General features: G+C 31.2%; 2 protein-coding genes across 2 annotated transcripts in view; one reads left to right on the top strand and one right to left on the bottom strand.

Moving 5' to 3' along the window:
- Positions 1–25,096, top strand: part of LOC107440417 (uncharacterized) — a 574,971-nt gene that overhangs the window by 310,305 nt on the left and 239,570 nt on the right. The window lies entirely within an intron of this gene.
- On the bottom strand, positions 20,060–20,545 carry LOC122270578 (histone-lysine N-methyltransferase SETMAR-like). Its single transcript, XM_043048450.1, has one exon. It carries the CDS (start codon positions 20,543–20,545, stop codon positions 20,060–20,062), a length of 486 nt encoding a protein of 161 aa, XP_042904384.1.

Here is a 25,096-nt window from a genome sequence, read left to right as displayed (position 1 = left end):
TATAATAACAAAGTGTACCTTCATTCGAAGGAAATGGGAATCATTCATAATGCGTTCTAAACAACGTCTATAAAACGTCAATAGCTGTGGCTAGACTCGTTTCGTGAAATATAAACATCGCATTTCGCAAGTTGTTATATATGCATGCCTTCAAAAACAGCTAATCATACATTGCTTTAAGAGATTTATACATGTGTTGAATCATCCCATCATTATTCGTGAAAATTACTCAAAAAATATCGCTGATTACATATGATTATTCTATTTATGCACCAGAGTAATGAATTGCTGATGTTTACAAAAAAAAGCATGTTGTCATATAAAAACTGATAGATTGCGGTATCAGAGACAAATGATTTGAAAATACCACTTGCATGACCTTCACTACAATGTAAACATTTTAATATCTATGCTATAACATGGTGCGTAGCGTTTTTAAAAACTGCTTAAAGGTCTTGCTCACATAATTATTGCAGTATTTAATGACCAAATTATTATTTAATAACCAAAATAACTGTCACAAGTTACAAACCTATTGTACAAACCTATTGCTTCATTTTTTGGCATAGGGTGTTAAACATTTTTTTCCATTTGTAATTTATTACCGGTCAATCGAAACTTTAAGATCCTTAAACTTCATTGATATGAATGAGAAATCGTATTCCCTAAACACTTCTAAATTTATAAAATGATTTTTTTGAGAAATATCAAAAAATGTGTTAGCATAAAAGTGTTTCCGTTATTTTGTCCAACCCCTGTAGTTGACATTTATATACACACTGCCTTTTATGGAATGATGTAAAACATTCTGAAAGCATTCTACACTATTTTATCTAGTCGTTACTCTTAGTAAATTCCTTTGTTAAGACGCCCCATGATTTTTTATTCGGCCAACGATCCTAAATCTTTTATGAAAAATCATCACGCTAGATGAGATTTGGTAATCTAATCAAGGTTGTTTACCTTTTCTTCTGTTTTTTTAAAAACAGAAATGAATAAAATTGTATAAAGTTCAACGCAACGATAGGCACTAGATGAAACTGAAAACATAGTTTATTAAATACTATATTAATAACTAATGAATTTTTCTAAGTTATAAAAAATTTTTCATTTGAATTATATGTGTATAGGCAGCCATTACATAATCGCAAACTACGAAATGTTTTATGTTTTAAAAAAAAAAACTATTTGTCCTAAAATAGATCAGTTATATTTTGTAATAAATCTTTATAATACACGAAAAAATAAAATTATATCAAATATTTTCAACTCTGCTTTAAGAGAAAGTTTCCGCAATATAAATAATGAATTTTTCATTAAAATACGGGTAAAATATGACGAGAATAATTATTAATACAATATCGTTGAAATAACAATCATAAAAAATTTATATATATAAGGTGTTTTGTAAAATAAACTCTTAATATGTATTTTTTATAATCTTTATTGAAAAGGAACACATAAGAGTATCAAATTGGAGGTCTCAAATTAGTTTTTAAATATAAAAAAACGAAAATTCTGACAAATCCCAAAACATTAGGGCGAATGTAGTAAACATCAAAACAAGTGTAGTTGGATGTTGAAGGTGTTGAAGAAGGAAAGTTGAAGGTAACAATCTTCTTTCTTCTCCTTCTCCTATCTGTTTCCCTTTCCCCAATTAAACTTTTCTTACTGAACATTACACTAGCCTTCCTCTACAGTGATTGGTCATATTTCGATAACACTTTTTTTTTCATTTAATTATTAATTTACGAACCGATTCTAGAAGTGCGTATTACGGTGGGGAACTCATCCCTTAAAATTGAGAACCCCAATTTGATACTGTATAACGCAGACTACACTGTCCTATTATTTCATAAACGTCAATAACTTGAACCATGATGTCTCGGTGGATAGAGCGTTCGCCTTTTAATGAGGTGAATCGTGTTCGAATCCCAGCAAAGGCTGGTTGATACGAATTCTGCATCCGGCTTGCACCGAACACTGTGCTGACGTGAAATATCCTCAATGGTAGGCGTATCATGGGTTTGGATCCTCATGCCATCAGGCTAACAGTCGTGGGAGGTTTTCGTGTTTTTTTTTCTCGTCATGTAACGCAAATGCAGGTTAGTTTCATCAAAAATTCCTTCACAGAAGCAAATTTCTCCCAATACTTGATCCTTTGTCTTCTGGATTAGGTTTGAAATTACAAGGCTACGGAGTTGAACATTAACTGTCGTAATCCCGAAATATTGAGTTGGCTGTTCAACTACTGTCATAAATTAAAATAACAAACACTTATACAATATTCATCCATTATAACGCATACTAGAGCGTCGTAATATACCTACTAGAGCGTACCTAGATAATATAAGGCATACTACGTTGATAATATTATATTTATTTGTTGATAATATTATATTTATTCGTTGATAATATTATATTTATTCCATATTTTAATATCTGCTGTGAATAGATTAAGAGAAGCATCAGTGTTCGGAGTACCAGTTAAAAGCATACTGGTCCGTGGCACTAAACCTTAAAAAAGCATTAATGTAGGGCATACCGGGCAAGTGTAGATAGAGCATTGGCACTTAGCTAGACCTAGTATATATTTCGAATATTTACCAAAGAAACTAAGTGATTGTCAACATTCGCCGGTGAAAGTCAACTACCACCAATTTCCGTCATTCACAGAAACAAGTACTAAGTTCAGATCGGTAGAATTCGCGACATTGCATTGATCATAACTTCAAACAATGTTTTAAAAAAGCTGTTCAGCACATTCAGTCTTAAATGACTTAATACGCAGAAGAGAACGAAAAATAAACCCAATTCCAAGTTGAGCAAAGTTGAGAATTTGCTTACTTGCTTCCGATTGAAAAAGAAGAAGAAGATTAAACTTTTTACTCCTTATCTAAGGAAATCCAATATCGAAAAACAACAATGAATGTTTCGATACTTCTTCATTGAAAAACTAATAATTGGACTGATGAAACTGTTTCTTCGGAACTTAGTAGAAGTGTTTGAAACCAAAAAGCGAACAAAGAAAATGAAAATAAAAAGCAAAGCTCAAGTGTCTGAAGAACATGATATTAGTTTAATCTGAAACTGTTTCGAATACTTCTTTTGGCATCAAAATAACGTTTTTTGTTTTTTTCTTTTGCTTAAGCTTCGTTCTTCTTTTTCTAACTGATTGTTCTTTTTTTTATTCATTGCATGTTTAATTTCACTAACTTATGTTTTTCGCTGAAGTAATATTTATTATTAGAATAAGCATTATGATGTTGAGATTTATTAATTTGTGACATGTATGCATTACTCAGATATCAATGTTGGTATTTATCATAACAGCTTACTTAAAATCAGCTTTCTTAACACTAAACATACCAACACTTAATCTATACCTATTTCTACTATAGCTGGTCAAATGATTGGACTTTATGTTTCTTCATTGATCGTATGAAATATGGATGTTAGGAAGGAAATAAACTAAAAAAAACTGTATTACAGTGAATTCGCGATAACTCGAATCTGATAGGACTGACGAAAAACTTCGACATATAGGAAGTTCGACTTACCGTTAGTTTCGGTTTTGGACTTACAAAATATTGTCGGATTATTTAATTAATGCTTATTNAGCCACATATAGGAGAAGGTCATAAAAAAATCGAGTTATAGTAATATTCGAGTTATCGTACATCGAGTTATAGCGAATTGACTGTATAATTAAGCAAAATTGTATATTACCAATTTTTATGTATTGCAAACACAAAGAATACGAATTTTTAATTCATTGCTCAACGCATTTTTTACATACAGGAAGTTTCCATTGTGCATTTTCCGCAAACATATTTCTTTAAATTAATAGTATTTCTGTAATTCTTATAATTATTCTTATAATTAATATTATTTCTAGTAAGAACTTGACCTGTCTTGATTGTTTCGGCATTTTTCTGGTTAAACTCTAACAGTTAGAAATGAATTTAAACTATCAAAATAAAATATAAGCTACTTACCAAAACATTTAGTTTTTGTCACTTTTTCTGACACAAAAATGCCAATCTGAAAATTGAGGTACTTTCTTGTAATTTGAATTCACAGTTATTCTGATTGAATTCACTACGCGACGGTCTTTGCAGAAATGTGCAACTCATCGAATGCAATACGTTGAACACGCATCGTCATTTCTGATCCGATAACGTTGCAAAGCAATAAATTGCTCTCCCGGTCAAATATCCGTTTCTGGTAGAAATAGTTATACGACAAGTATTATTCGAAACCAACAAAATACACAAAAAAACATAATAATAGAATATTAACTGTATATAATTGTTAGAAAAAGTCAAATGTGCAAAAACGATAAGATGATAAGCGCATTTTCGATGGCAAAGTTCTTAAACGGTCATTTGTCCGGTTATGGTATGTTCAGTGTTAAATTCCATTGTCAGCGAAAGGTTCGTGGTATTTACCTTTACAGATTGCGTACATTTAATGGTCAGCAAAAAGTTCTTGATATTTATCGTACCAGCTTGATTTGACTTCATAAATAATGACATGCCGTAGTATTTAGCATTCTAACTTGTAAATATTTCATGATAAACTAACAGTCTGTATTATTTTCACGCCATCTTGCTTAAATTTCTAGATCAATTAACAGTCCGTGGCATTTTATCATACCAGCTTGCTTAATTTTTCAGCTTGTTTGATTTTTACCGTTTTTGGAGAACAGTACCTTTTAATCTTCCTCTTTGCTATTTCTATTCCGGGGCACTGATAAAGGTACTTTTGCGAAGATCACCGTCCTTATGAACCCGTTTTGCTCATTGCGTTGCTTTTTAATTTACCATATCATTTTTATTTTTGCCTTACTATTGTTTATGATTTTCAAGCCTACCCATAACATATTCACCAAAAACAACTAAAAAAAAATAATAAATTCAGCTATATCATATACTATATCACGTATTTCATAAAAACATTTTCTGAATTTAAAACTTTTAGTCAAGCCATTGTTCAAATCATTTTTTTATTGTTCATATCATTGTTCATGTTATTATTTTCGGAATATGTTTTTAATTTCAAGTTTAAATGAACGGAAATCCCAAAATTAAATAATAATAATAAAGGAAAAAGTTGTGATCGCCTTATTACGATTACTGGTTATCCATTGGTCAAATGCTTTTTCTTTCTGGATGGACTCCATTAAACATTTCAAATCATGGGTTGCAAAAATTGTCTCCATATTGATGTTTGTCGTATTGATGTTGAATATACATTAAAAATGCCTGCTAGTGAAAATAAAAATAAAAACCAGCAGCGGTCGCCATAGCAACGCATGCAATGACGACGCATGCGCAGTGTTTGCTATTACTCTTGAACACAGTTGAAAAGTGTGATGACGTTCCAATAAGTTGCGCACGCCATGAAACCCAAAACAAGACCCATTTTGCCACTGGGTAATAAGTTTCTTTTGTTTCTGTATTGTTTTATCCATTTCTGAACTAAAATTTCGTTAATCTCTTAAAATAAAATAACCGAAAGTACATTTATTTTTAAACCATATCATTTTTCAATTCTATACCAGTATATCTGAAGTCAAATTTATCATTTTGTGAATAATAACTTTCTCACAATGCGGTAAAGTAGTTCTTTTTGAACTTTAAATACCATCTTGGTAACGCTTATGCAGAAAAATAGGAATAAAAAAATGTTTTAAACTGAAATTTTTCCTTGAGGGAAGAAGTTTATTTGTATGGAATATGTTCGAGGTCCCCTCCACCGAGTTAGATCAGTTATTACACGTAAAATATGAATGGTTGCCTTTCGCACCCACTGACATATGCAATTTTTCAACCATTGCAAAACGCGTACTCCATGTGGAAGGAGTTTTCAAATCGATCTACAAACTGTTCTCTACGATTTTTCCATAAATATGGAAAATGCGATTTTACGGTAGGTTTGCGTGCCTTGTTACAAAAATGAAGGAATACGAGCTCAATGTTATTTATTATTTTGGATCAGAATTTGATTTAAAATAGACATGATCTATTTTCTAGGCGTGCGGAAAATGCGAGTCGTTTAACGTTTTGAGCAGTTTAAGATAAAAAATATTTTTGGATATTTCTTGCTATAATAAATTTTCTCATAAAAATATTGCGAAATATTAATTATAGTGTGCTCTCGATATCTCAAAGTTGAAGGGACGCTAAAAAAAATTCGAGATAGCGAGTTTTCGAGATAACAAGTTCAGAACTAAATATGTTCTAAAAATTAGAAAAAATATTCTAAAATATAATTCGAAAAAGTAAAGTCATGAAACATAAGAATAGCTACCATCAATCAATTAGATTGCAATGATAGTTGACTATACTAGTCTAAATACAACAATGATAATTTTATTTTTAAATTTAAGACGAAAATAATCATGCATTAAATAGGAAAGAATAGGTTTACAATGAATTTACATTGTGATTTTTCGAGGAAAAAATTCAATTTCGGTTTCGAAAAAAAAAATCTATTTCTGTTTTGAAAAAAAAATTGCCACAACAAGGTTTTGAGAAGGAATTTGTTGACATGTGAATTCAAGTAAACATTAAGTAAATTTATAATGCCAAGGGAAAAACGTAATTTTTTATTTAAAACTAGGTTTTAAAAGTAGCTAAACATTTGTTTGATAAAGGAGAAAGTGATCATTTTAATTTCATCTATCATCATTTTTAATTTTTTTATACCATTTAATTAAATAATACTTGCCTTCCCTATTAAAAGAATTAAATTATCATCGTTGCATGTAGTGAATATAAAAATTAAAGCTACATTTAATTTAGTTAATTTTTATTTATAGCTTTCTTTTTTTTAATTATTATTATAAATAAGCTAATATCTGGTGTAAAACGGGTTGATCCCTATCTGACAAATTAATAGTTGATATTAATAATTAATTTTAACATTTCTCTGTCAATTTAAGAAAACTTTACATTATCACCTTGATTAACTGCTTTCCTTACCAATTTTTTCAAAGAAAAAAAATGTAAAAAATCAACTTATTTTTTTTTATTTCATTAATAAGAACAAGGAACTAAAACAAGACATAATACACAAGTTCTAAGTTGAAATTTTAATTTTTTTATCTATAAAAAAATATTTAATTTACCGTCAGTTTACTATCCCAAATTATCTCGGGCAAATTAAAAATGTTAAATATTAGTCTTTGTATATGTTCACATCTTCATAATCTGAAAAATCATCTGCATTTCTTTCTCTCGCGATAGCCATTTTTTTTTCTCCTTTTTCTATGTAAATTTATCAACCATCGTATATACCAGGGGTGGCCAACCTGCGGCTCGCGAGCCACAAGCGGCTCTTTGAAGGATTATTTGTGGCTCTCGATAAATGCACCCGAGTTCCCTTTTCATTTTTGTGCTATTATATTTTAAAAAATTAAATTATTATCGCTTCGTATGTGTTTCAAAATGTCTTTTAAATTACTGACGACAAATATTACTGGCAAAGACAGAATTTACAATTGCAGGGGAAGGATAAAATAATATCTGACCTCTCACAGTGTATATTTAGTTTTCAAACTAAATTACAATTTTTTTCAAAAGTACATTAAAAATAAAACATTTTGATATTTTCCTCGTATTAAAAAAATTTGTTCCAATATTAAACAAGAAAAACTCAACGAGTATATAAAAAGGCTTGAAGGAATATTGACGGAATTCCAAAATAGATTTCAAGACTTGAAATATTTTAAATCATCTCTTGATTTTTTTTTCTGAATCCATTTGAAATTAACATAATTCAAGGTAAGTTTTCCATTTCCAATATAATTATGACCCAAAAAGCATCTGGAGAAGAATTAATAGAGATGCAAGAAGATCAAGCTCTACAATTAAAATACAAGTCGACGTCGATAACTAAATTTTGGATATTTGTACCAGAATCGAAGTATCCTGAATTAAAAAAGGTTGTTTGTCGAATTATTTCAATATTGGGAACAACGTACTTATGTGAATCATTTTATTCCACTTTAAAATTCGTGAAATCCAAGCACAGATCAGAATTAACTAACCAGCATCTCAAAGAATAACTCAGAAGTGCTGTCACCAATTATTCACAAAATTTTAAAGAATTATCAGGAGAAGTAAAATAAATGTATTTAATTCTTAATATTTAAATTCAATACACATATTTTGTACTTTTACTTATATGTTTTCAATAAATATAATTTCTGTAAAAAAATTTTAATATCTTTTTTGCGTACCTTTTAAATACGTATTTAATTGCGGTTCGCGAAAAAATTCAAATTTTGAAAAATGGCTCGACTTTTAAGGAGCTTGCGCCACCCCTGGTATATACAATTGTGCAAAACACGTCTGCAGTTCCACAAATAACAATGCTTACGGCCGAATAAAAACGTGATAAAACAAAACGCATTAACGAATTCTGCTATGCCCGAGTTTATTCGGGATAATAAATATTTGCAATATATACATACCCGAGTTAACTCGGGAACTCAGAAAAGCGGTTAAGTTTGCTGCATAATAAATAAGAAAACTACAACGTTAGTTTGTTGAAATCTTCCTCAATTTTTCTAAGTTTATTTTTCAGTTTACCTTTCTTAACAGACTATATTTACGAACAGTTTAAATAAAACAATTTGTTTCGGTCTAACAAGAATCACCGTGATTTTTATTTTATTTTCACAGATTGAATTATTCTGGATATAACTTCTACGTCTACTGCATTAAATAAGATTTATTCCTCTTCCTAACTCATATCAAGTTTTAAAACTACAACTTAATATTCCTCTCAACAACTTTTTTCTGCTTTATCTATCTTTACTTTGAATTCTTTATTAGAAACTATCATTGCCAACAATTTAAATGTTTGGAATTTTCTTTTTTTTTTAAATTCCACTTCTCAAAGTAAAATGAATGATATTTGCTTTTTAAATGAACAAAGTACGAAAGAAAATATTTAAGAGCTGAGCAGAAGAAATGAACTTTTAAATCTTGTCATTCCTGACTCGTATATGTAAATGAAGATTAGAGCATTCATTGAATGGAAAACTTGTGTTCCGTTTTATTTAGTTTCTTTGCCTTTGCACAATTTGTAAAAGGTTTTACTTTAGCAAGATCGAAATAAAAGATATGTTCTAAAAGAAATTCTAAACATGACGATGGATCGTAAAATTAAAAAAATATTTTTTTTTTTTAAAAAGTTTTTTTATTTTTATTTTGAGAACAATAAAAATAAGTTTAAACTATGATTTTGATTTGAGTTTCTGGCGCAACAGCCAGTTTTGGCTATATCGCGCTTCCAACTAGGTAGATATTTAACAACCAGGTTTACAATTCTGTTTTGGTTTAAAAATTAGATAGATGCATAAATGCCAATGTCCTTAAGGTGTAAGAAAATCTTAGATTAAGGATTATCTCTAAATAGTGAAAATAATGACGGATGGAAGCTTCCAAAATGGCGTAGTCTCTGGTTTTTAAATTTGCTGCACTCTGTTAAAATATGTATTACAGTTAACACGTTGAATGCCACGCTAATTTTACATGGGTTTCCCGTCTGACCAAACGGTAAATGGCTACAAACTAAATTTGCAAATATTAGACAGATTTTCTAGTTTTTTAAAAGGTTTAGCATGACATATCTTAAAAAAGTGGTGAATTATATAAGCCTACAAATTGTTTAGAAATAGTGGTGGGTAAAAATCTTCTAAATTTAATTTATTATACCACGAATCACAATCAATAAACTACCACTGGCAAATATTTATTCTCTGTCCCGAAAAAATTGATTGTCATCTCTGTGTATATAAATAAAACTATTTTTGTGCGTTCTATATTGCATTAATTTCTTCAAATAATTTAAGTNCTACAAAAACGTGGTTTTTAAAAATATTATTTTTTATTTTGAATTTTGTGTGTTCTATATTGCATTAATTTCTTCAAATAATTTTAGTAACGATTATAATACAAAACAAATTTTAAATTTACTCGCATTATGTGCTTCTAATAATCTTGTCACCGGTGTCCCCCGGCGGCGCTGCGAACAAACTCAGAGCAGGTCACCGGTGACCCCCATGGCATTCTACGTGTTAAAGGTCTTTATAATTGGTGCATTCTAGTTTTGGTTCATTTAGAAAAATGTGTTATTGAGTTATTCGTGTGTGGCCAATATGTAAGCGGTTTGAAAGCACATTAAGTTTTCGACTGATGTTTAATTGTTTATAAGGCTGTATGTAAGGTTTAATGGCGTGTAGTTTGTTATTAATTTCATTCTTATAACAGTTTTGCCATTGTGAATTTAGTGTATTTTGAATTGATTTTTTTACATCAGAATAAGTCAGTGGACTGTTCGATAAATTGTTTGTCGATTTTGCTATTGAGTCAGCAATTTCGTTCCCTGTTATGTTACTATGAAAAGATGTGGAAATGGAATTTTTGAGGCAATAATTTTGCTCGGTAATCATTCTCTTTTGATAAAATTTATCATCTTCTTTAAATAACAGGCACACGTTGTTCATTTAAAAATAGTAATTGTGTGTACTAATTTTTATAGAAATTATTAAAAAATAATGTTCAGTTCATTTGATTCTGTTTGATGTTTTGTGATATTCAAGACATCAGAAGGTTTTAATAAAAGAAAGAATTGACTATATTAACCAATTTTGCTGATTGAAAATTGCTGATTTCTGTAATATTTTATACCAATCTCAAAAGAAATATTCTTTCCCTCTTGTATTTTTTTTTAGAAATGGTTCAGCAAATATTAGACGATATCTATACATTTAGAATTAAATGGTTAAATGATTAATAATGAGTTCTATAATAAATAAGCCGAAATAATTAACCGGATTATTTTTCTTCTTAAAACAAAGTATGAATATTAATGAAAGTTAAATATTGTGAAAATTTTAATTTAAAAACATAAACTCAGAAAAAAATGTCAGCTACGAATTAAGCATAAAAGTTTCAAATGAATTTAATTACAACGATTCTAACATTTTATCTTCTGCAGTTTCAGTTTTATATTGTTAAAGTTTGTTTAATTGCTTTGATGTGGTTTTTAGAAATTGATTTAAATTGAAGTAGAATATTTAAACTAATTTTAATTCCAAAATAATATGTATTAAATATTTTTTAATTCATTAAGTAAAGTTACTCGCTGTTATTTAACCACTATGAGTTAATGAAAGTTATGAATGAAATGTATTATATTTGGAAATGGCGTTTGCGATGTACATGCATTACATATTTCCAAGTTTTAAAATTTCTTTAATTACTTAAACTTATTTTTTTTAAATTAATGTTAATTAAATTATATTTAAATTGAATTAATTAGTTATTTTTTATTAAATGACGAACATAAAATATTTTATTCTTTTCTTATCGTTCTTTTTATAAAAAAACTTTTTGACTAACTTTTATGACTATCTTTTTATTTCAATACTAATGCAGACTCATTAATTCGCTGCCATGCCTAATCGAAAACAAAAACCTATTTATAATTCTTCATTATTAATTTCTTATCGCAAATATGTTTCAGTTACATGGTTATTATAATTCTTACAGTCTTGTTGGCGATTAGCGATCGCCAAAGTATTTTCAAACCTAATATTTGCTTATGAAGAGTTTGGCTTTATTTTGGCTATGTTATATTTCGATAATTCGCCAACCTTGGATCTCTTCTCCAAGCTTCTGTTGTCCGTTGGGAACCAATTCCTTCAATTTCAATTTCAAATTTGTGGCGACTGGATTTGCCCTTTTAGGCCTCCCAGTCCCAACATTTGAATATTATTCCCAATCAAAATTCTCGATGTGAAAAATGACATTTTGATCCCTTTTTAATGGACTTATTTTCTTTATTATTTTTTATATTTTAAGTATGGCCATTTCTTTTTTTAATATACTAATATTTGCTTAATCAATCACATTTTTACTTAAACGATTTTATTTATTTTCTTTGAGACAGTTATAATTTTTTTACAACCAAATTAGGATGCTTCTGTAACGGCCAAAAATCAATGATGATACTTTAACTACCAATATAATATTAGTAATAGCGATCAACTCCATCACAGCATTGTTTAATTTTGAGAATCATCTAAATGGATTTGGTTTAGGCACAGTTATTTTTTTTTTTAAATTTTAAAATGTAAATCAAAAACAATAAAGATATGCAATGAAAACCTTAAGAAAATCTGGAACGGGTATTATACGAACACAAAAAGTAAACAGTAATATTAACGGAAAACACTCTTTCTAACACAATGNCACTGAAGAGTTCAAATTAACTGTTCTGTTTTTGCTTCTTGTGAATATTTATTCGTTTGAAAATGTAAAATTTGGAATAACTTTGAAATTGATAGCAATTTAAAAACGGCTTTTTTAATACTCGTTATATGTATTATGAGCGGGATCCAAAAAAGAAAACAAATTTAAAAGCAATCGATTAAAAATAAACATTAAGAGATAAACGTTTACTGCATTCTTCTAAAAAAGAAAGTTTTTATTTGGATCAAATTTTGATTTTAGTGACAGATTTCGTCAGCAGATGGCGATACTGATGAAAACACACTAAGTCTAGGTTGTTTTTGTTTTTTTCTTTTTAAAAAAGTCTTTTCAGCAGCTGCTCTGACCTCAAAACTAACAGATATCTGAGTAAATATTTTAGTAAGAAAATTATGACCTGCTATAAAAAATACACTTTTCAAACAATGAAAAAGAATTCATTGATAAATTGTAGGAAAGCCTCTAAGTAGTTTCTATTAGCTTAAAAGAATTTATTTTGTATGCCAAGCATAGATATGTGTATTAAATTCAACATAAAAAAAAAGTTTATTAAATAAATGTGCATTTATTATGAGTATTAATTCGATTATTATATAATCGTATTAATGCTCATCTGTATTAACATTCAGCATCTTTCAATATTAATAAATCTTAAGTGCTCAAGACACGCACTGAAGTGATAAAAGTCATGTATGCAAATGTGCAGACGACAGTAGTACGGCGTACAAAATGTATAAGCAGGTAGTGTAGTGGCAGGATTTCCTCCCGCCTTGGACAACGTAGTGGTCGACCCCTTGCGCTTAATGACCAAGACTGCCCACGTGTGCATATAATTGTCAGTGTTTACAGATAAGTAACATTGCGTAAAATAACCACAAGCATCAATGAGGGAAGTGACATATGGCAGTGCAGCGGCAGTCCGTTATGGCAGTGCAGCGAAATTCGGCTGTAATGGGTTATGACAGCAGGAGACCGACTGGAGTACCTATTATAGGAGACACGCTGGACATGATGTCCAGCGCATCTCCTGGACTTGTGACCACATTGATTAGACGATGGAAAAAATTTAGCTTTTTTAGATGAGTCATGATTTCAGCTGGTCAGAGCTAATAAGGGAGTTCGAGCGTGGCTCAGACTCCACGAAGCAATGGACACAAATTGTCAACAAGGCTCTGTGCAATCTGGTGGTAGCTCTGTAATGATAAGAGCTGCTTGGACAGGATCCAATGATCCGATTGCCTTTTCATCGCGTGAACTGGATCGTATGATCCGATTGCTTTTTAATGGCATGAACTGGATCCTATGATCCGATTGCTTTTTAATGTATGGGCTGAATCCTATGATCTGATTGCGCCGATCATTGGCTGGATATGGTTGTGTTCGGCTACACTTGGAGACGACTTGGAGCCATTCATGGATTTCATGTACCTTATGGATGACAATGCACCATGTCTCCGGGCCTTTATTGTTCTCGACTGATTTGATGAACATTCTGGACAATTTCAATGAAACATTGGGTCACCTAGATCACTCGATATGAATCCTATGGAATATTCATGGGGTATAATGGATAACCTGGTTGATAGGATGTTGAACTCTTGTTTGTGAGAACAAGAGTTCAAATCCCACCTTGCCGAAGAAACTCGGTTTATTGAATGGTGACTGGTCATCGGGGTCACAAAGTCCTCCAAGTTCCCACAACAAATTATACCTCTGGTGGAACTGAATTGGAGATTGATCGTTCTCTGCTTCAGGTCAAAATTACAATCTGTGGATGAATGAATGGATGTATGAATGTGGCCGCCTTGTAAAACAACTGTGATGTACGTGTGTGGCTGAAATATTATTCTTAGCCCTAGATGGCGCCACTGGAAAGCAAGAAACTCATCCTCGGCCTTAAATTAACTTGGTTTTTCATGCACGCTTTCTGGCGCATTGGCAAGTGGCAATAGAAACAAACAAGCGAGCAATTACCTAGTAAAATTACTTCCTATTTAGTATTTCTTATCGTGTCGCACAATTTGTAATTCCTAAATTTGTTATTTTTTTATTTTTTTTTTATTTTCAATTCCAGGTGTCCTTTTATTTAGTTACGATTAACATCTTTACAAATTGTACATACATAAATGTATATGGGTGATTCTCACGAAATATGACCGTCTCTTGCTTCAAGATCTAATACTATAATACTAAAAGAACTTTTTTTTTAATTTTAGTAAATACCATTGCTGTTAATATTTTAAAATGACCTTGTACTAGCATTGGCTGTTTTGTACATTTAAAAAATTTAATTGAATTTCAAAATGCCATTTTCCTGGTATGTGACAAACAATATTTCCAATAATAACTAGCCTCAAAACATCCCATAAATTTTTCAATATCAAATTTCTTTTATCTCAACCGTTTTAAGCATTTCTAGAATATATGCAGAGGGTATTATTTACAAAAACTATGTTGAAAATAATTTTTTCTATCAATAATTTGTTTGTCACATGAAAATCTGTTATTTTCCTGGCTACTTTTGTTTAGTGATTTATAACCAAAATAGATAGCGCCAGCAATCAATATCTTATGCTTATAGATTGATTAGAATACCGTCCTATCTGAACATGTCTTATTGCATGAATAAAGTACCAACTTTCTGGTTCAAAACCTATTTCAAAAAATGTTTCAATGTGAGTAGGTTTTTATGTTGTCATTTTCCTGTCTTCTTGAAATCATTAATAACATAAACTACATAGATTTAGCTGAGTTATTTCAAGAAATCCTGTTGTGTTCTGCGGAATGTAAACATCTTAGGCCGAAATGTTAAATTAAAGTGAAGTTAAATGCTATATAATGGCAAATTGTCATTATCCTGGCTTATAAATGCCAGGACATTCAAACAGTTACCAGAAAATTTTTTTAAACAGTTGAATGTAAAGAGAGAAAGCAAATATTAACCTAATACCAAGTTTATGTAAGATTGTAATATACTTGAATGCAATCAAAGTTATTTTTTTTTATTTAATGATTGATTATTATACACAATTTTATTCTGTACATATCAGCAACAAAAACATTTTTGATTCTTTCCACAGTGGATAAAAGAATTAATTTAAGCAACTCATGGTCCCTCTAACGCAAAATTGATTTACTTACTATTAGCTTAAAATGACTGTTTTTTAAACTTCTAAGCAAATATGTCATTTTCTTGGCATTAAAAATTTGGTGAACTTCTCTTTTATTTTTTTTCTTCAGCAAATGTCAATAAACTACACTGCTGTCTGTAGGATATTAATAAATGTAACTAAATAAGTATACAAAAAAATATTAGATTATTTTGAAGACTTTAAATTTGAAGAAATTTTTTGTTCCGAATTGTCATGTTTCCAAAGAATCACCCATATGTAAGTATTTTTTAAACAAAAAGATCTCTTTTGCCGACTTTTAAAAACTAATGATGAATGATAATGAATAAAAGGCAACCACGGGGGATGGTGAGCAAGACGAACAGGGGGCAGAGCCTCCTAGTAAATTAAAAATGCGCATTGTAGAATTGAAATTAAACAAATAACCGAAGGACTGAAGGAATGTGCATAAACTCAATTATAAAAATAATAAAAAATGAATGATAAAACTCATCTTCAAACTAGTAGTTAAACTCCGACGAACTTTTAAATTCTATCGGTTTATTATACTCTATCTATTAAGTTTCGTAAAGTATAACCGTACCCGGTTCTTGGGCTTCACAGTTAACATAGTTGAATCCGTTCTTTATGCTGTCAAATCTGACGTTTATGAGTGAGAGTTTTATTTCAAATTTATTTTTCATTATTGAGAAATATAGCAACAAGGAAATGCCTATTTACAATGTTTACATACGAAATGCATTTGTTTGAGTTGCAATATTTTTCACAGAATGAAAACATAAAAATTGTGAAATTGCCCCTTATCTAATTTTTGTTAAATTATGCTATTCTCATTTAAATATTTCGTTGATTCACCATTGTTATTCAAAACATCTTTATATTTTTCAAATGCTATGTAAACATCGTTAAAATTCATGACTTATAAATCTAAAAGCGAAGAAAATATAAGTGTGGATTTTTTTTCGCTGTTACTTAGGGTGAAATAATTTAGCCTTTACGGGATTTCTTTCTTAGAGAAAGTTTTTTTTTTTTATCTCCATTAGCGTTAGCACAGTTGCAGTTAATTCTCAAATAAGCAACCGCTGATTGGTACGATATTGAGTTGTCGTTCTTTATTTTCATACAAATCTTTCAGTTTCATTTTTTTTTTCCTTCACGTTTTTGTAATTTTTCATTTCTAGTGCAAGTTTTAATTCATATCTTAGATTAATTCCAATGAACACAGTCACACCATTTTAATAGGACAGAAATTGGAATTTCTTTACATTTTTAAAAATGTCCTCTTAATTTTAAGATTTGTGTTACCTGCCGCTCGCTTACATGCTGTCGGATACAAGAACCGACAGAAATAAATATGAGAGGGCTGAAGGAAGTAGAAGATCAAGAAGTTTCATTTGGTAGGCGATTTAATAAAGATCTATTTACATATATACAAAACATCTAACTATTAACATTTTCTTTCAGACAAGTTATTTCTACCGCTCATCTCTGTTCTATTTACAATTGAGACTGATGCCACTCAAAATATGAAAACATAAAGCTCTTACCGTAGATGGCGCTACACATGCTCTGAAATTAACGTTGAACCACGCAAAAAATCCAGTTACGGAAAACTTTATTTCCAAATTAATGGTCAATGGAGCGTTTTTATGCTCTTCAAAGGGTGTAATTAAACCTAAACACTAATAATGGAAACGCTTACCCTTAAGGGCCGGGGTAGCCTGGTTGGTAGGGCACTGGGCCCATGTCCAAGAGGTCTTTGGTTCGTTCCCCGCCGGCCGAAGACTCAGTAAATGGTGACTGATGCACGTTAAATCTATCGAGTCTCAAAGTCCTCCATGTTCCCATAACAAATCATACCTCTGATTCAGGAGTTTCCTTGTTTTCTGGATTAGTTCGAAATTACACGGCTACTGAGTTGAGCATTAGTAGTCGTAAACCCAAAACTGGGTCGGCCATTCAACGGATATAAAATATAAAAAACGCTTACCCTTATCTCACGCGCATTCACACCATTAGTGAAATATTTTCACTGTCGAAAACACCAGCCTTAAGAAACTTTTTGCCACATACATACTACGACAATATATAAATCTATGAAAACTCCATAGGAATGTTCTATGGTATTTTCTATGGCAAACCTTTAATAAGTTCAAATTTTGTACATTATCGTCAGGAGATTGTTTACAATTGAATAAAAAAAGGTGTGAATTTGTTATCTTGATGCTATTCACGGACAAAAACAAAAATTTTCTTACAAAATAGCTGTGTATCGTATAGCAAAATAGTATCTTTCCAGCTGTGCAATAGGGATAATTAATTATGCAATCGATATCTCAAAGTTGAAGGGACGCTAAAAAAATCTCAAGATTGCGAGTTTTCGAAATAATAAGTTCAGAACTAAATATGTTCCAAAAAAAGTAGAAAAATATATTCTAAAATATTACTCTAAAGAGTAGAGTCATGAAACATAAGAATGACTACTAATAATTATGTGTATGTAATGATAATTGACTGTAAGTCGAAATAAAACATAAGACTAAATTCCAATCTGCAATAGTAAGACTAAAAAATAATTATGCCTTAAATATAAAGGGTTTACTGTGTGCTAAAGATTCGAAAGATTCAATTGATCGTTCGAAAAAAATTAGACATAACAAGTTTTTGAGAAGAAACTCTTAGATCTTGGAATTCAAATTAACATGAAGTGGATATATATAATGCCATGGGAAAAAGTTTTTATTTTTTTGACATTACAAGGTTTTCGAGATATCGAGAGTATTTGAATTTATACGTAAAGGCATTTCAATTGAATAGTTTTTTAATATTTAATTTCTATTCACTTTGGTTTTGTTATTCGAATTTGTCGCAATATTCTATCTGTTCTACGTTCATGAATTAACGTAGAACTACGTTAATTAATTAAATGTAATTTTATTTTAAGCATCAATGTTGCACCCTAAATTATTGATTCTTCGCGAAATTGTTATTTTACATTTTAGTGTTACTGAAAACTAAAAACTATGGCAGCTACTTTACACCAAATAGCGTAAAATGTACATTCTTCATTACACCACTTTAGTGTAAAGTATTCGCCATTATTTTCGGTATTAAGATACATTAAAGTTATTTTATGAGTATTTAATGATTTAAAAGTATTCTTTAAAATTTTGAAGTATAATCAGTGCGTGTTGAAAAGATTTTCATGAATTGTACGTTGATATATATATATATATAATATAAGTTAAGAAAAACGAAAAACAATAATTATATCTTTTTTTCCGGTCTTTTAAATAAAATTTCTTCCTTTTTTTTTATATAAACTGTTGCTTGTTATTTTTTTACTTATTATTCCCCCCTTTTTTTTCCATATGTCTTTCATTTTTCTTTGTTTTATTCTTCATTTTGAACTTATATATATATATTAAACATTTTTTCAATATCACGATTATGGAATCTTGAAAATTTTAGATGTGTGCTCAAGTCTTGTATTATCTTGTAATTTCTTACGGTTTTTCTTCATAGAGAGGAAGAACCACACAATTGGTTATTTAATAAAAAATAACACTATATTCATGGTTAGATACACATTTTAAATATTTAAGCACTCTGCTGTTTTATAAAATATTATTTAAGCAAGATAGTTTAGATAGCAAAAATAAAGACAAACTTTAGCTTTGAGTTTTAAGTACTAAAATTGTGGCTCGTTTATTTTTTTCAGCAAAAGCACTACTTTTTTCTTTCTTTTTTTAAGAAAGAAGCACAACTAATCCACAAAATAAGACGAAGTACACCAGTTTAGCTTGCAACAAAAACTAAAAATGTGGGAGTATAAATTGAATCAAATTCTACTCCACTCGCTCGTTTCCAAAGAAAATTTAAATTTTTAAATTTAAATAAAAATCTAATCATTTTGAGGATGGAAAAACTGTCTCAAAATAATTCCGAGCCATCATTCTCTCCAAACATTTCCGAAGCATATTTACCCGAATTTAAATACCTGAATGATATATGTTTATGTGGAATTTCTTAAAATGAATCGATTTTGGACCTCTTTTCAAAGTTTAGAATAAATATGGGGGGGGAGATGTTCCGTAAACTGAGCTGTTTCTTGCATCTTATACAGTAACTGGTCAAGTTATTAAACGCATTATAAGACTTTATGTAAAATCTTAATTATCAGGTGCTACTTATACAGCTTTATTCTTTTTAATGTGGCTGAAACCGGTTTGCACTTGCTTACGTTCGCGTAACAATTGACTGAATAAGGCGATATGTAATATAAATTCGACGATTGGATAAATTAGACGATATATTATATAAATATAGAATATTTATTACATCACGCATTGCATTATTATATTGTATTAATTAGATCAAGTTATGAGACGCACTGTAATTTTTTTATAATGACATGCTTTGCACGAATTTATAGGCAATACTTTTATATTTAAACAGGCATGAAATGGGTTTTTATTCAAGAGATTTTTTTTGCTTTCTATTTGTATTTATTAACCAATTAATACACAAACGTAAGCAAGTGCAAACAGTCACGCAAAAACAATAGAGCTGTAATATCATACAAGGGGTGATCAAATGAAAAGGTACGAAACGACACGGTGGGTACAAATGTAGACTTTATTCAAAATATACACCATAGGCCTGAGCACAACGATCCCACTGATGAACAGGCCACAGGATTCCTTGTTCCCAGAATTCCTGCGGCCGCGACGAGACCCAATCCTTCACAGCGTCCTTGAGTACGCCGTCCGAGTTGAAGCGCTTCCCTTTCAGGTGTTTCTTCAGTGGACCAAACACGTGGAAATAGCAGGGCGACATATCCGGACTGTAGGGCGGATGGTTCAACGTCTCCCACTCGAACTTGGCCCGTTCCATGTGTGTGACTCTGGAGACGTGTGGACGCGCGTTATCATGGAGCAGAACCACACCCTCCGTGATCAGCCCCGGTCTTTTGTTCTTGATGGACCTGCGTAGGCGTCGGTGTGTCTCACAGTATACATAAGAGTTAATGGTTTTTCTGTGCTCGAGTTTCTGTTCCTCATACGGACTGCCGCATTGTTTGGACGCCACTTTTGATAAGAGCCTCTGCTCTCTCCTGCGCATGCGGGCTCCCACGCATGCTCCGATCCCAGTCAGAGACTCCAATCGTATCCAGAGATGTCTCGCTACGTTCTCCCATGGCGGAATATGCAAATATTTAACTGTTACGTTTTTACGTCGTTTCGCACCTTTTCATTTGACCACCCCTTGTAATATCACCTGATAATTAAGATTTTGCATAGAATCTTATGTCTAATAATTTGGCTAGTTACTGTATATCTTGTCGTAAAATTAGCAAAATAGTGCAAAACTAATTTGCAGCATGAAAATAAATTTTACAAGTTGCATAATGTTTTTGTTTTGATTTCTTTAGTTTGTAAAATTATTTTTAAAAAAATTATCTATGAAGATTGGGGAATTTTTTTCTACAACTTACGAGAGTTTTCATTCTGAAAAGTATTTTAAGTATTTATGTAACTTAGAAGAGCAATAATTGATTTGAGTTGATTATGATTTATGTTGTGAATTTTGTACGGATTAGTTTTGGTAGAAAAAATCCACACTGTTATTACTTGATTTTTTTTTTAAATCTTAATCAGTGTATTTGATAAAGAAAATTTTTTACTTTTTAATTTGTGTTAAACATTTAATAGTTTTTTTTAAAAATCTTCATTATATCTCTTTATTCCGCATTTGAAAAAAAAAAAAATTGTTTGAAAAAAAATTCAGAATATATTTAAAAAGAACTAATTTTGATCAAAATAGCTCTAGGATTGTTTTTAAATTAAATATATTTAGAAAGAAAAAAAAATATTGATAATAAATCTCTCTAACTTCAGAGTATAGGTATTGGCAAAATAAATAAGCAGAAATAAAACTTTTTAAGGATTTTCGTATTTGACAATAGAATCAATATGGCCAACAAATGCTTTTTTGGACTAAAAAGTCAACTAAGATCGAATTTTATTAGCCGAAAAACAAAACTAAAATTATATAAGACACTCATTCTGCCTGTCTTGCTATACGGAAACGAAACCTGGACTTTAAACCTTGACGTCCAACGCCCGATGGAAACGTTTGAAAGAAAGATACTTAGAACTATCTTTGGTGCCATACCAGAGGGGGGATGTTGGCGAACACGGTACAACTTTGAACTTTATGAGCTCTATAAATATCCTCAAATTATGCAGATAATCCGAAGCAACCGACTAAGATGGCTCGGACATATATGGAGAGGCTCTGAAGATAGCCCTGTAAAAATTGCCACCTTCAAGAACCCTCAGGGGTCCCGCTCTAGAGGTAGACCACCTACTCGATGGCTCAACGACACCGAAAACGACCTCAAAGTCCTAAAACTTAAGAACTGGAGGGGAGTTGCCATGGACAGAGGGAGCTGGAGAAGGCGTGCTGTTGAGGCAGCCAAGGTCTGCAAAGGGCTGTTGCGCTCCTGAAGAGGAAGAAGGATTTTCGTAGAAGAAGAAATAATATATTGTCAGAACAAATATCTCAGCCGAGGTTAAAAACAAAACCTCTTACAGTTCATTAATTTTTTATGGATGTATAATTATGCAATGCCGATACAAAAAGTGAAAAATTGGTTTCTTATCGAATAATAATGAATAATTTTAAGATTTTTATTGGTTCGATATTTTCAAAAGAATTAATAATCAAAATTGTTAAATTACTTCTACAAATTTTGTTTTGAAATTTATTTTGAATTACTTCTTAAGTGAAGTTTGCGTCATTTTATAGAATGAAAAGTGATAAACTAACTAAAAAAGGTGACTAAAAAGGGTGAACAAAAAATGAGCAGTGTGAATCTGATTTTTGGGAGAATAACAGTGGAAATGTAATGAGTTAAGGAGTTCACCTCTGCTCGCTGTGTTCTCCAACCCCGGAAACAACATTCGGATTGCTTTTCAAATGAAGCTCGCCTTACTCTCATATAGGATATCTATATAATTATAATCTGGAGTTTCTTTTTTTTGTACGCTGTTACTCCGACTTTTATGTCCAAGGTTTTCGACATAAAAATATGCTGCATAAACTTCCTGCGAAAAACTTATTTATAAAGATTATTGGTCCAGATAGAGCGTTTACCTTCCAATGATGTGAACCAGAGGTTCGAATCCCAGCGATGGCTGGTAGATTCGAATTCCGCACCCGACTTGCGCCGATCTTACTGCTGACGTAAAATATCCTCAGTGGTAAAGAGTTGAATATGGTTTACTGGAGTTTCGGTTATAATTTTGTAGAAAAATAAACCTTACTACTATTCTATTGTAGAACCTATTCTGTGGTAGAGAAATAGAGTAAAGTAACTTTCTTTAAGGTAAACGTTTGCTGTTGTTGGCGTATGCCTGTTTAGGCAGAGGGGGTGTGAGAGTTCTTGTTTTCCAGTGGCGCCATCTATGGTCAAGAATTCGACTTCTGCCACACCATACGTCACACCCGTTTATAGGACGGACCCATTCATACATCCCTTCATTCATCCACAGATCGTAATTTTAACCTGAGTCAGAGAACGATCGATCTCTAATCCAGTACCCCCAGAGGTATTGATTTGTTATGAGAACATGGAAGACGTTTGGGACTCGACAGATTTAACGTGCATCAGTCACTTTACTACTACGGCCGGCGGGGTTCGAACCCACGAATTCTCGAACATGGGCTCAGCGCCCTACAGACCAGGCTATCCCGGCCCAGGTAAACGTTTACATTTTTATGTTAAAAGGATATATGAAATATTAAGAAAAATTATTAATTGGATAGTAAGGCAAAACAAAATTCATTTTCTTCTAATTAAATTTCAATTTAAAAAATTAAAATGTAAAGTGATCTTAATAGTTGAACATGGTTTACTGTCGTTTCGGTTATAATTTGGTATAAACATAAACCTTCCAACTTGAATCTATTCTATTGTCGAGAGATAAAATAAAATAACTTTCTTTAAGGTAAACATTTACATTTTTGCTTTATATAATGCATTCGTGACTTTGAGAGGTTCTTTTATCATGCATGTTGACCGAGAACGACGTCTAGGGAGATGTCTATATCTCTAGAAAAAGCAGTTAAAGTCAAATTTAGTTCACTCAGCTAATTTCAGAAGCGTCAACTAACCGTATAATACGACCTTTAGTTGCCGATTCAATCATTGCATCACCGAGTATTTCATTTTTTTTTTTTTTTTTACGAACCAATTCCCAATATTTTGTTTTCGTTTTATTACTTTACGAACGCTTGTCACGAAAATGATAAAAATAGTCGGCTCTATTAAATGGTAAATAAAGAAATGGTAAACAAGGGCATTACGGGTTATTTATTCAATGGCAGTATCACGAAAAAAAGGTTTTATGTATGGATACCGAATATATTTTTTTGTCTAGTGAAGAATTAGATAGCATTATTCTGTACTTGAATACATAGGTTGTAAAGGAAGCTATGAAATGTCATAAATTAGACAGCATGGTTCTTTATTAAAGACGTATGTTCTAAGGAAACATTCGAAATGTTAGGGCTCTTTTTTATAACCGACGTAGTACAGCAGATACAATATTGAGTTTACGACCATCAATGTTCAACTCTGAGCCTTATACTTTTGAAGCCAACCCAGAAGACAAGGCAACTCCTGGATTAGGTGTTGTGAGAAATTTGAATTCGTGGCAAACTTTATTGCTGTAACTAACCCGCATTTGCGTTACATGACGAAGAAAACCACGAAAACCTCCCACGGTTGTTAGCCCCCTGGCAAGAGGACCCTTACCTATGATCCCTCTACCACTGAGGATATTTTACGTCAGCACTATGGTCGGTGATAGACAGATGCAGAATTCGATTCGACCAGCCATCACTGGGATTCGAACCTATCTCACCTCATTTTTAATATGATATTTATAAATTAGCGTGTGAGAGGTCTTTTATATAATTGGTTTTGCACAATTTCAGTTTAACTTTCCAACTGCATGTTTTGTAATTTTAAATAAAATGTCTTTATTTTTATCATTTATAGACAATGTGAAATTATAATTTATTTATTTTTATTTTATAACCGTTGTTGAACAGCTGATCAAATTTTGGGTTTACCACTACTAATGTTTAACTCTGTAGCCGTGTAATTTTGATCACAATCCAGAAGACAAGGGAACTCATGGATCAAGTATTGGAACAAACTAGCCTTCGTGAATGACTTTTTTTTTACGAAACTTATCTGCATTTGCGCAACATGGAGAGGAAAACCACGAAAACCAGCCACCGTTTGGATTCGACCCTGGGCATCTTATTAGAGGGGGCTGGGTTGCCACAGGCGACTAAAAATGCAAAAAGTGCTGACTAATAAAATTCAAAATTTTATTAAAAGGCATTATAACTAACAACTTTTATTTTCGTATTATTTTTAATTAACTATTGATAGTGAATGCAAAGAATGTTTTAGTTTTAAATATGAATTACTTGGAATATATGCCATTGTAGTAGCCAAGATTTAATAATAAATTAGACGATAAATAATAAAAGTGAATTTAGTTTCTACCACTTTTTATATTTTTAGTCACCTGTGACATCCCTGAGGGTGGGGCGCACCCTCTATCCCTTGACCTACCGCTGAACTAAATACTT

This window comes from Parasteatoda tepidariorum, chromosome 2 (genome assembly GCF_043381705.1).
Source record: "Parasteatoda tepidariorum isolate YZ-2023 chromosome 2, CAS_Ptep_4.0, whole genome shotgun sequence".
In the NCBI taxonomy this organism is placed as follows: domain Eukaryota; kingdom Metazoa; phylum Arthropoda; class Arachnida; order Araneae; family Theridiidae; genus Parasteatoda; species Parasteatoda tepidariorum.
This window is presented reverse-complemented; position numbering and strand designations above follow the sequence as displayed.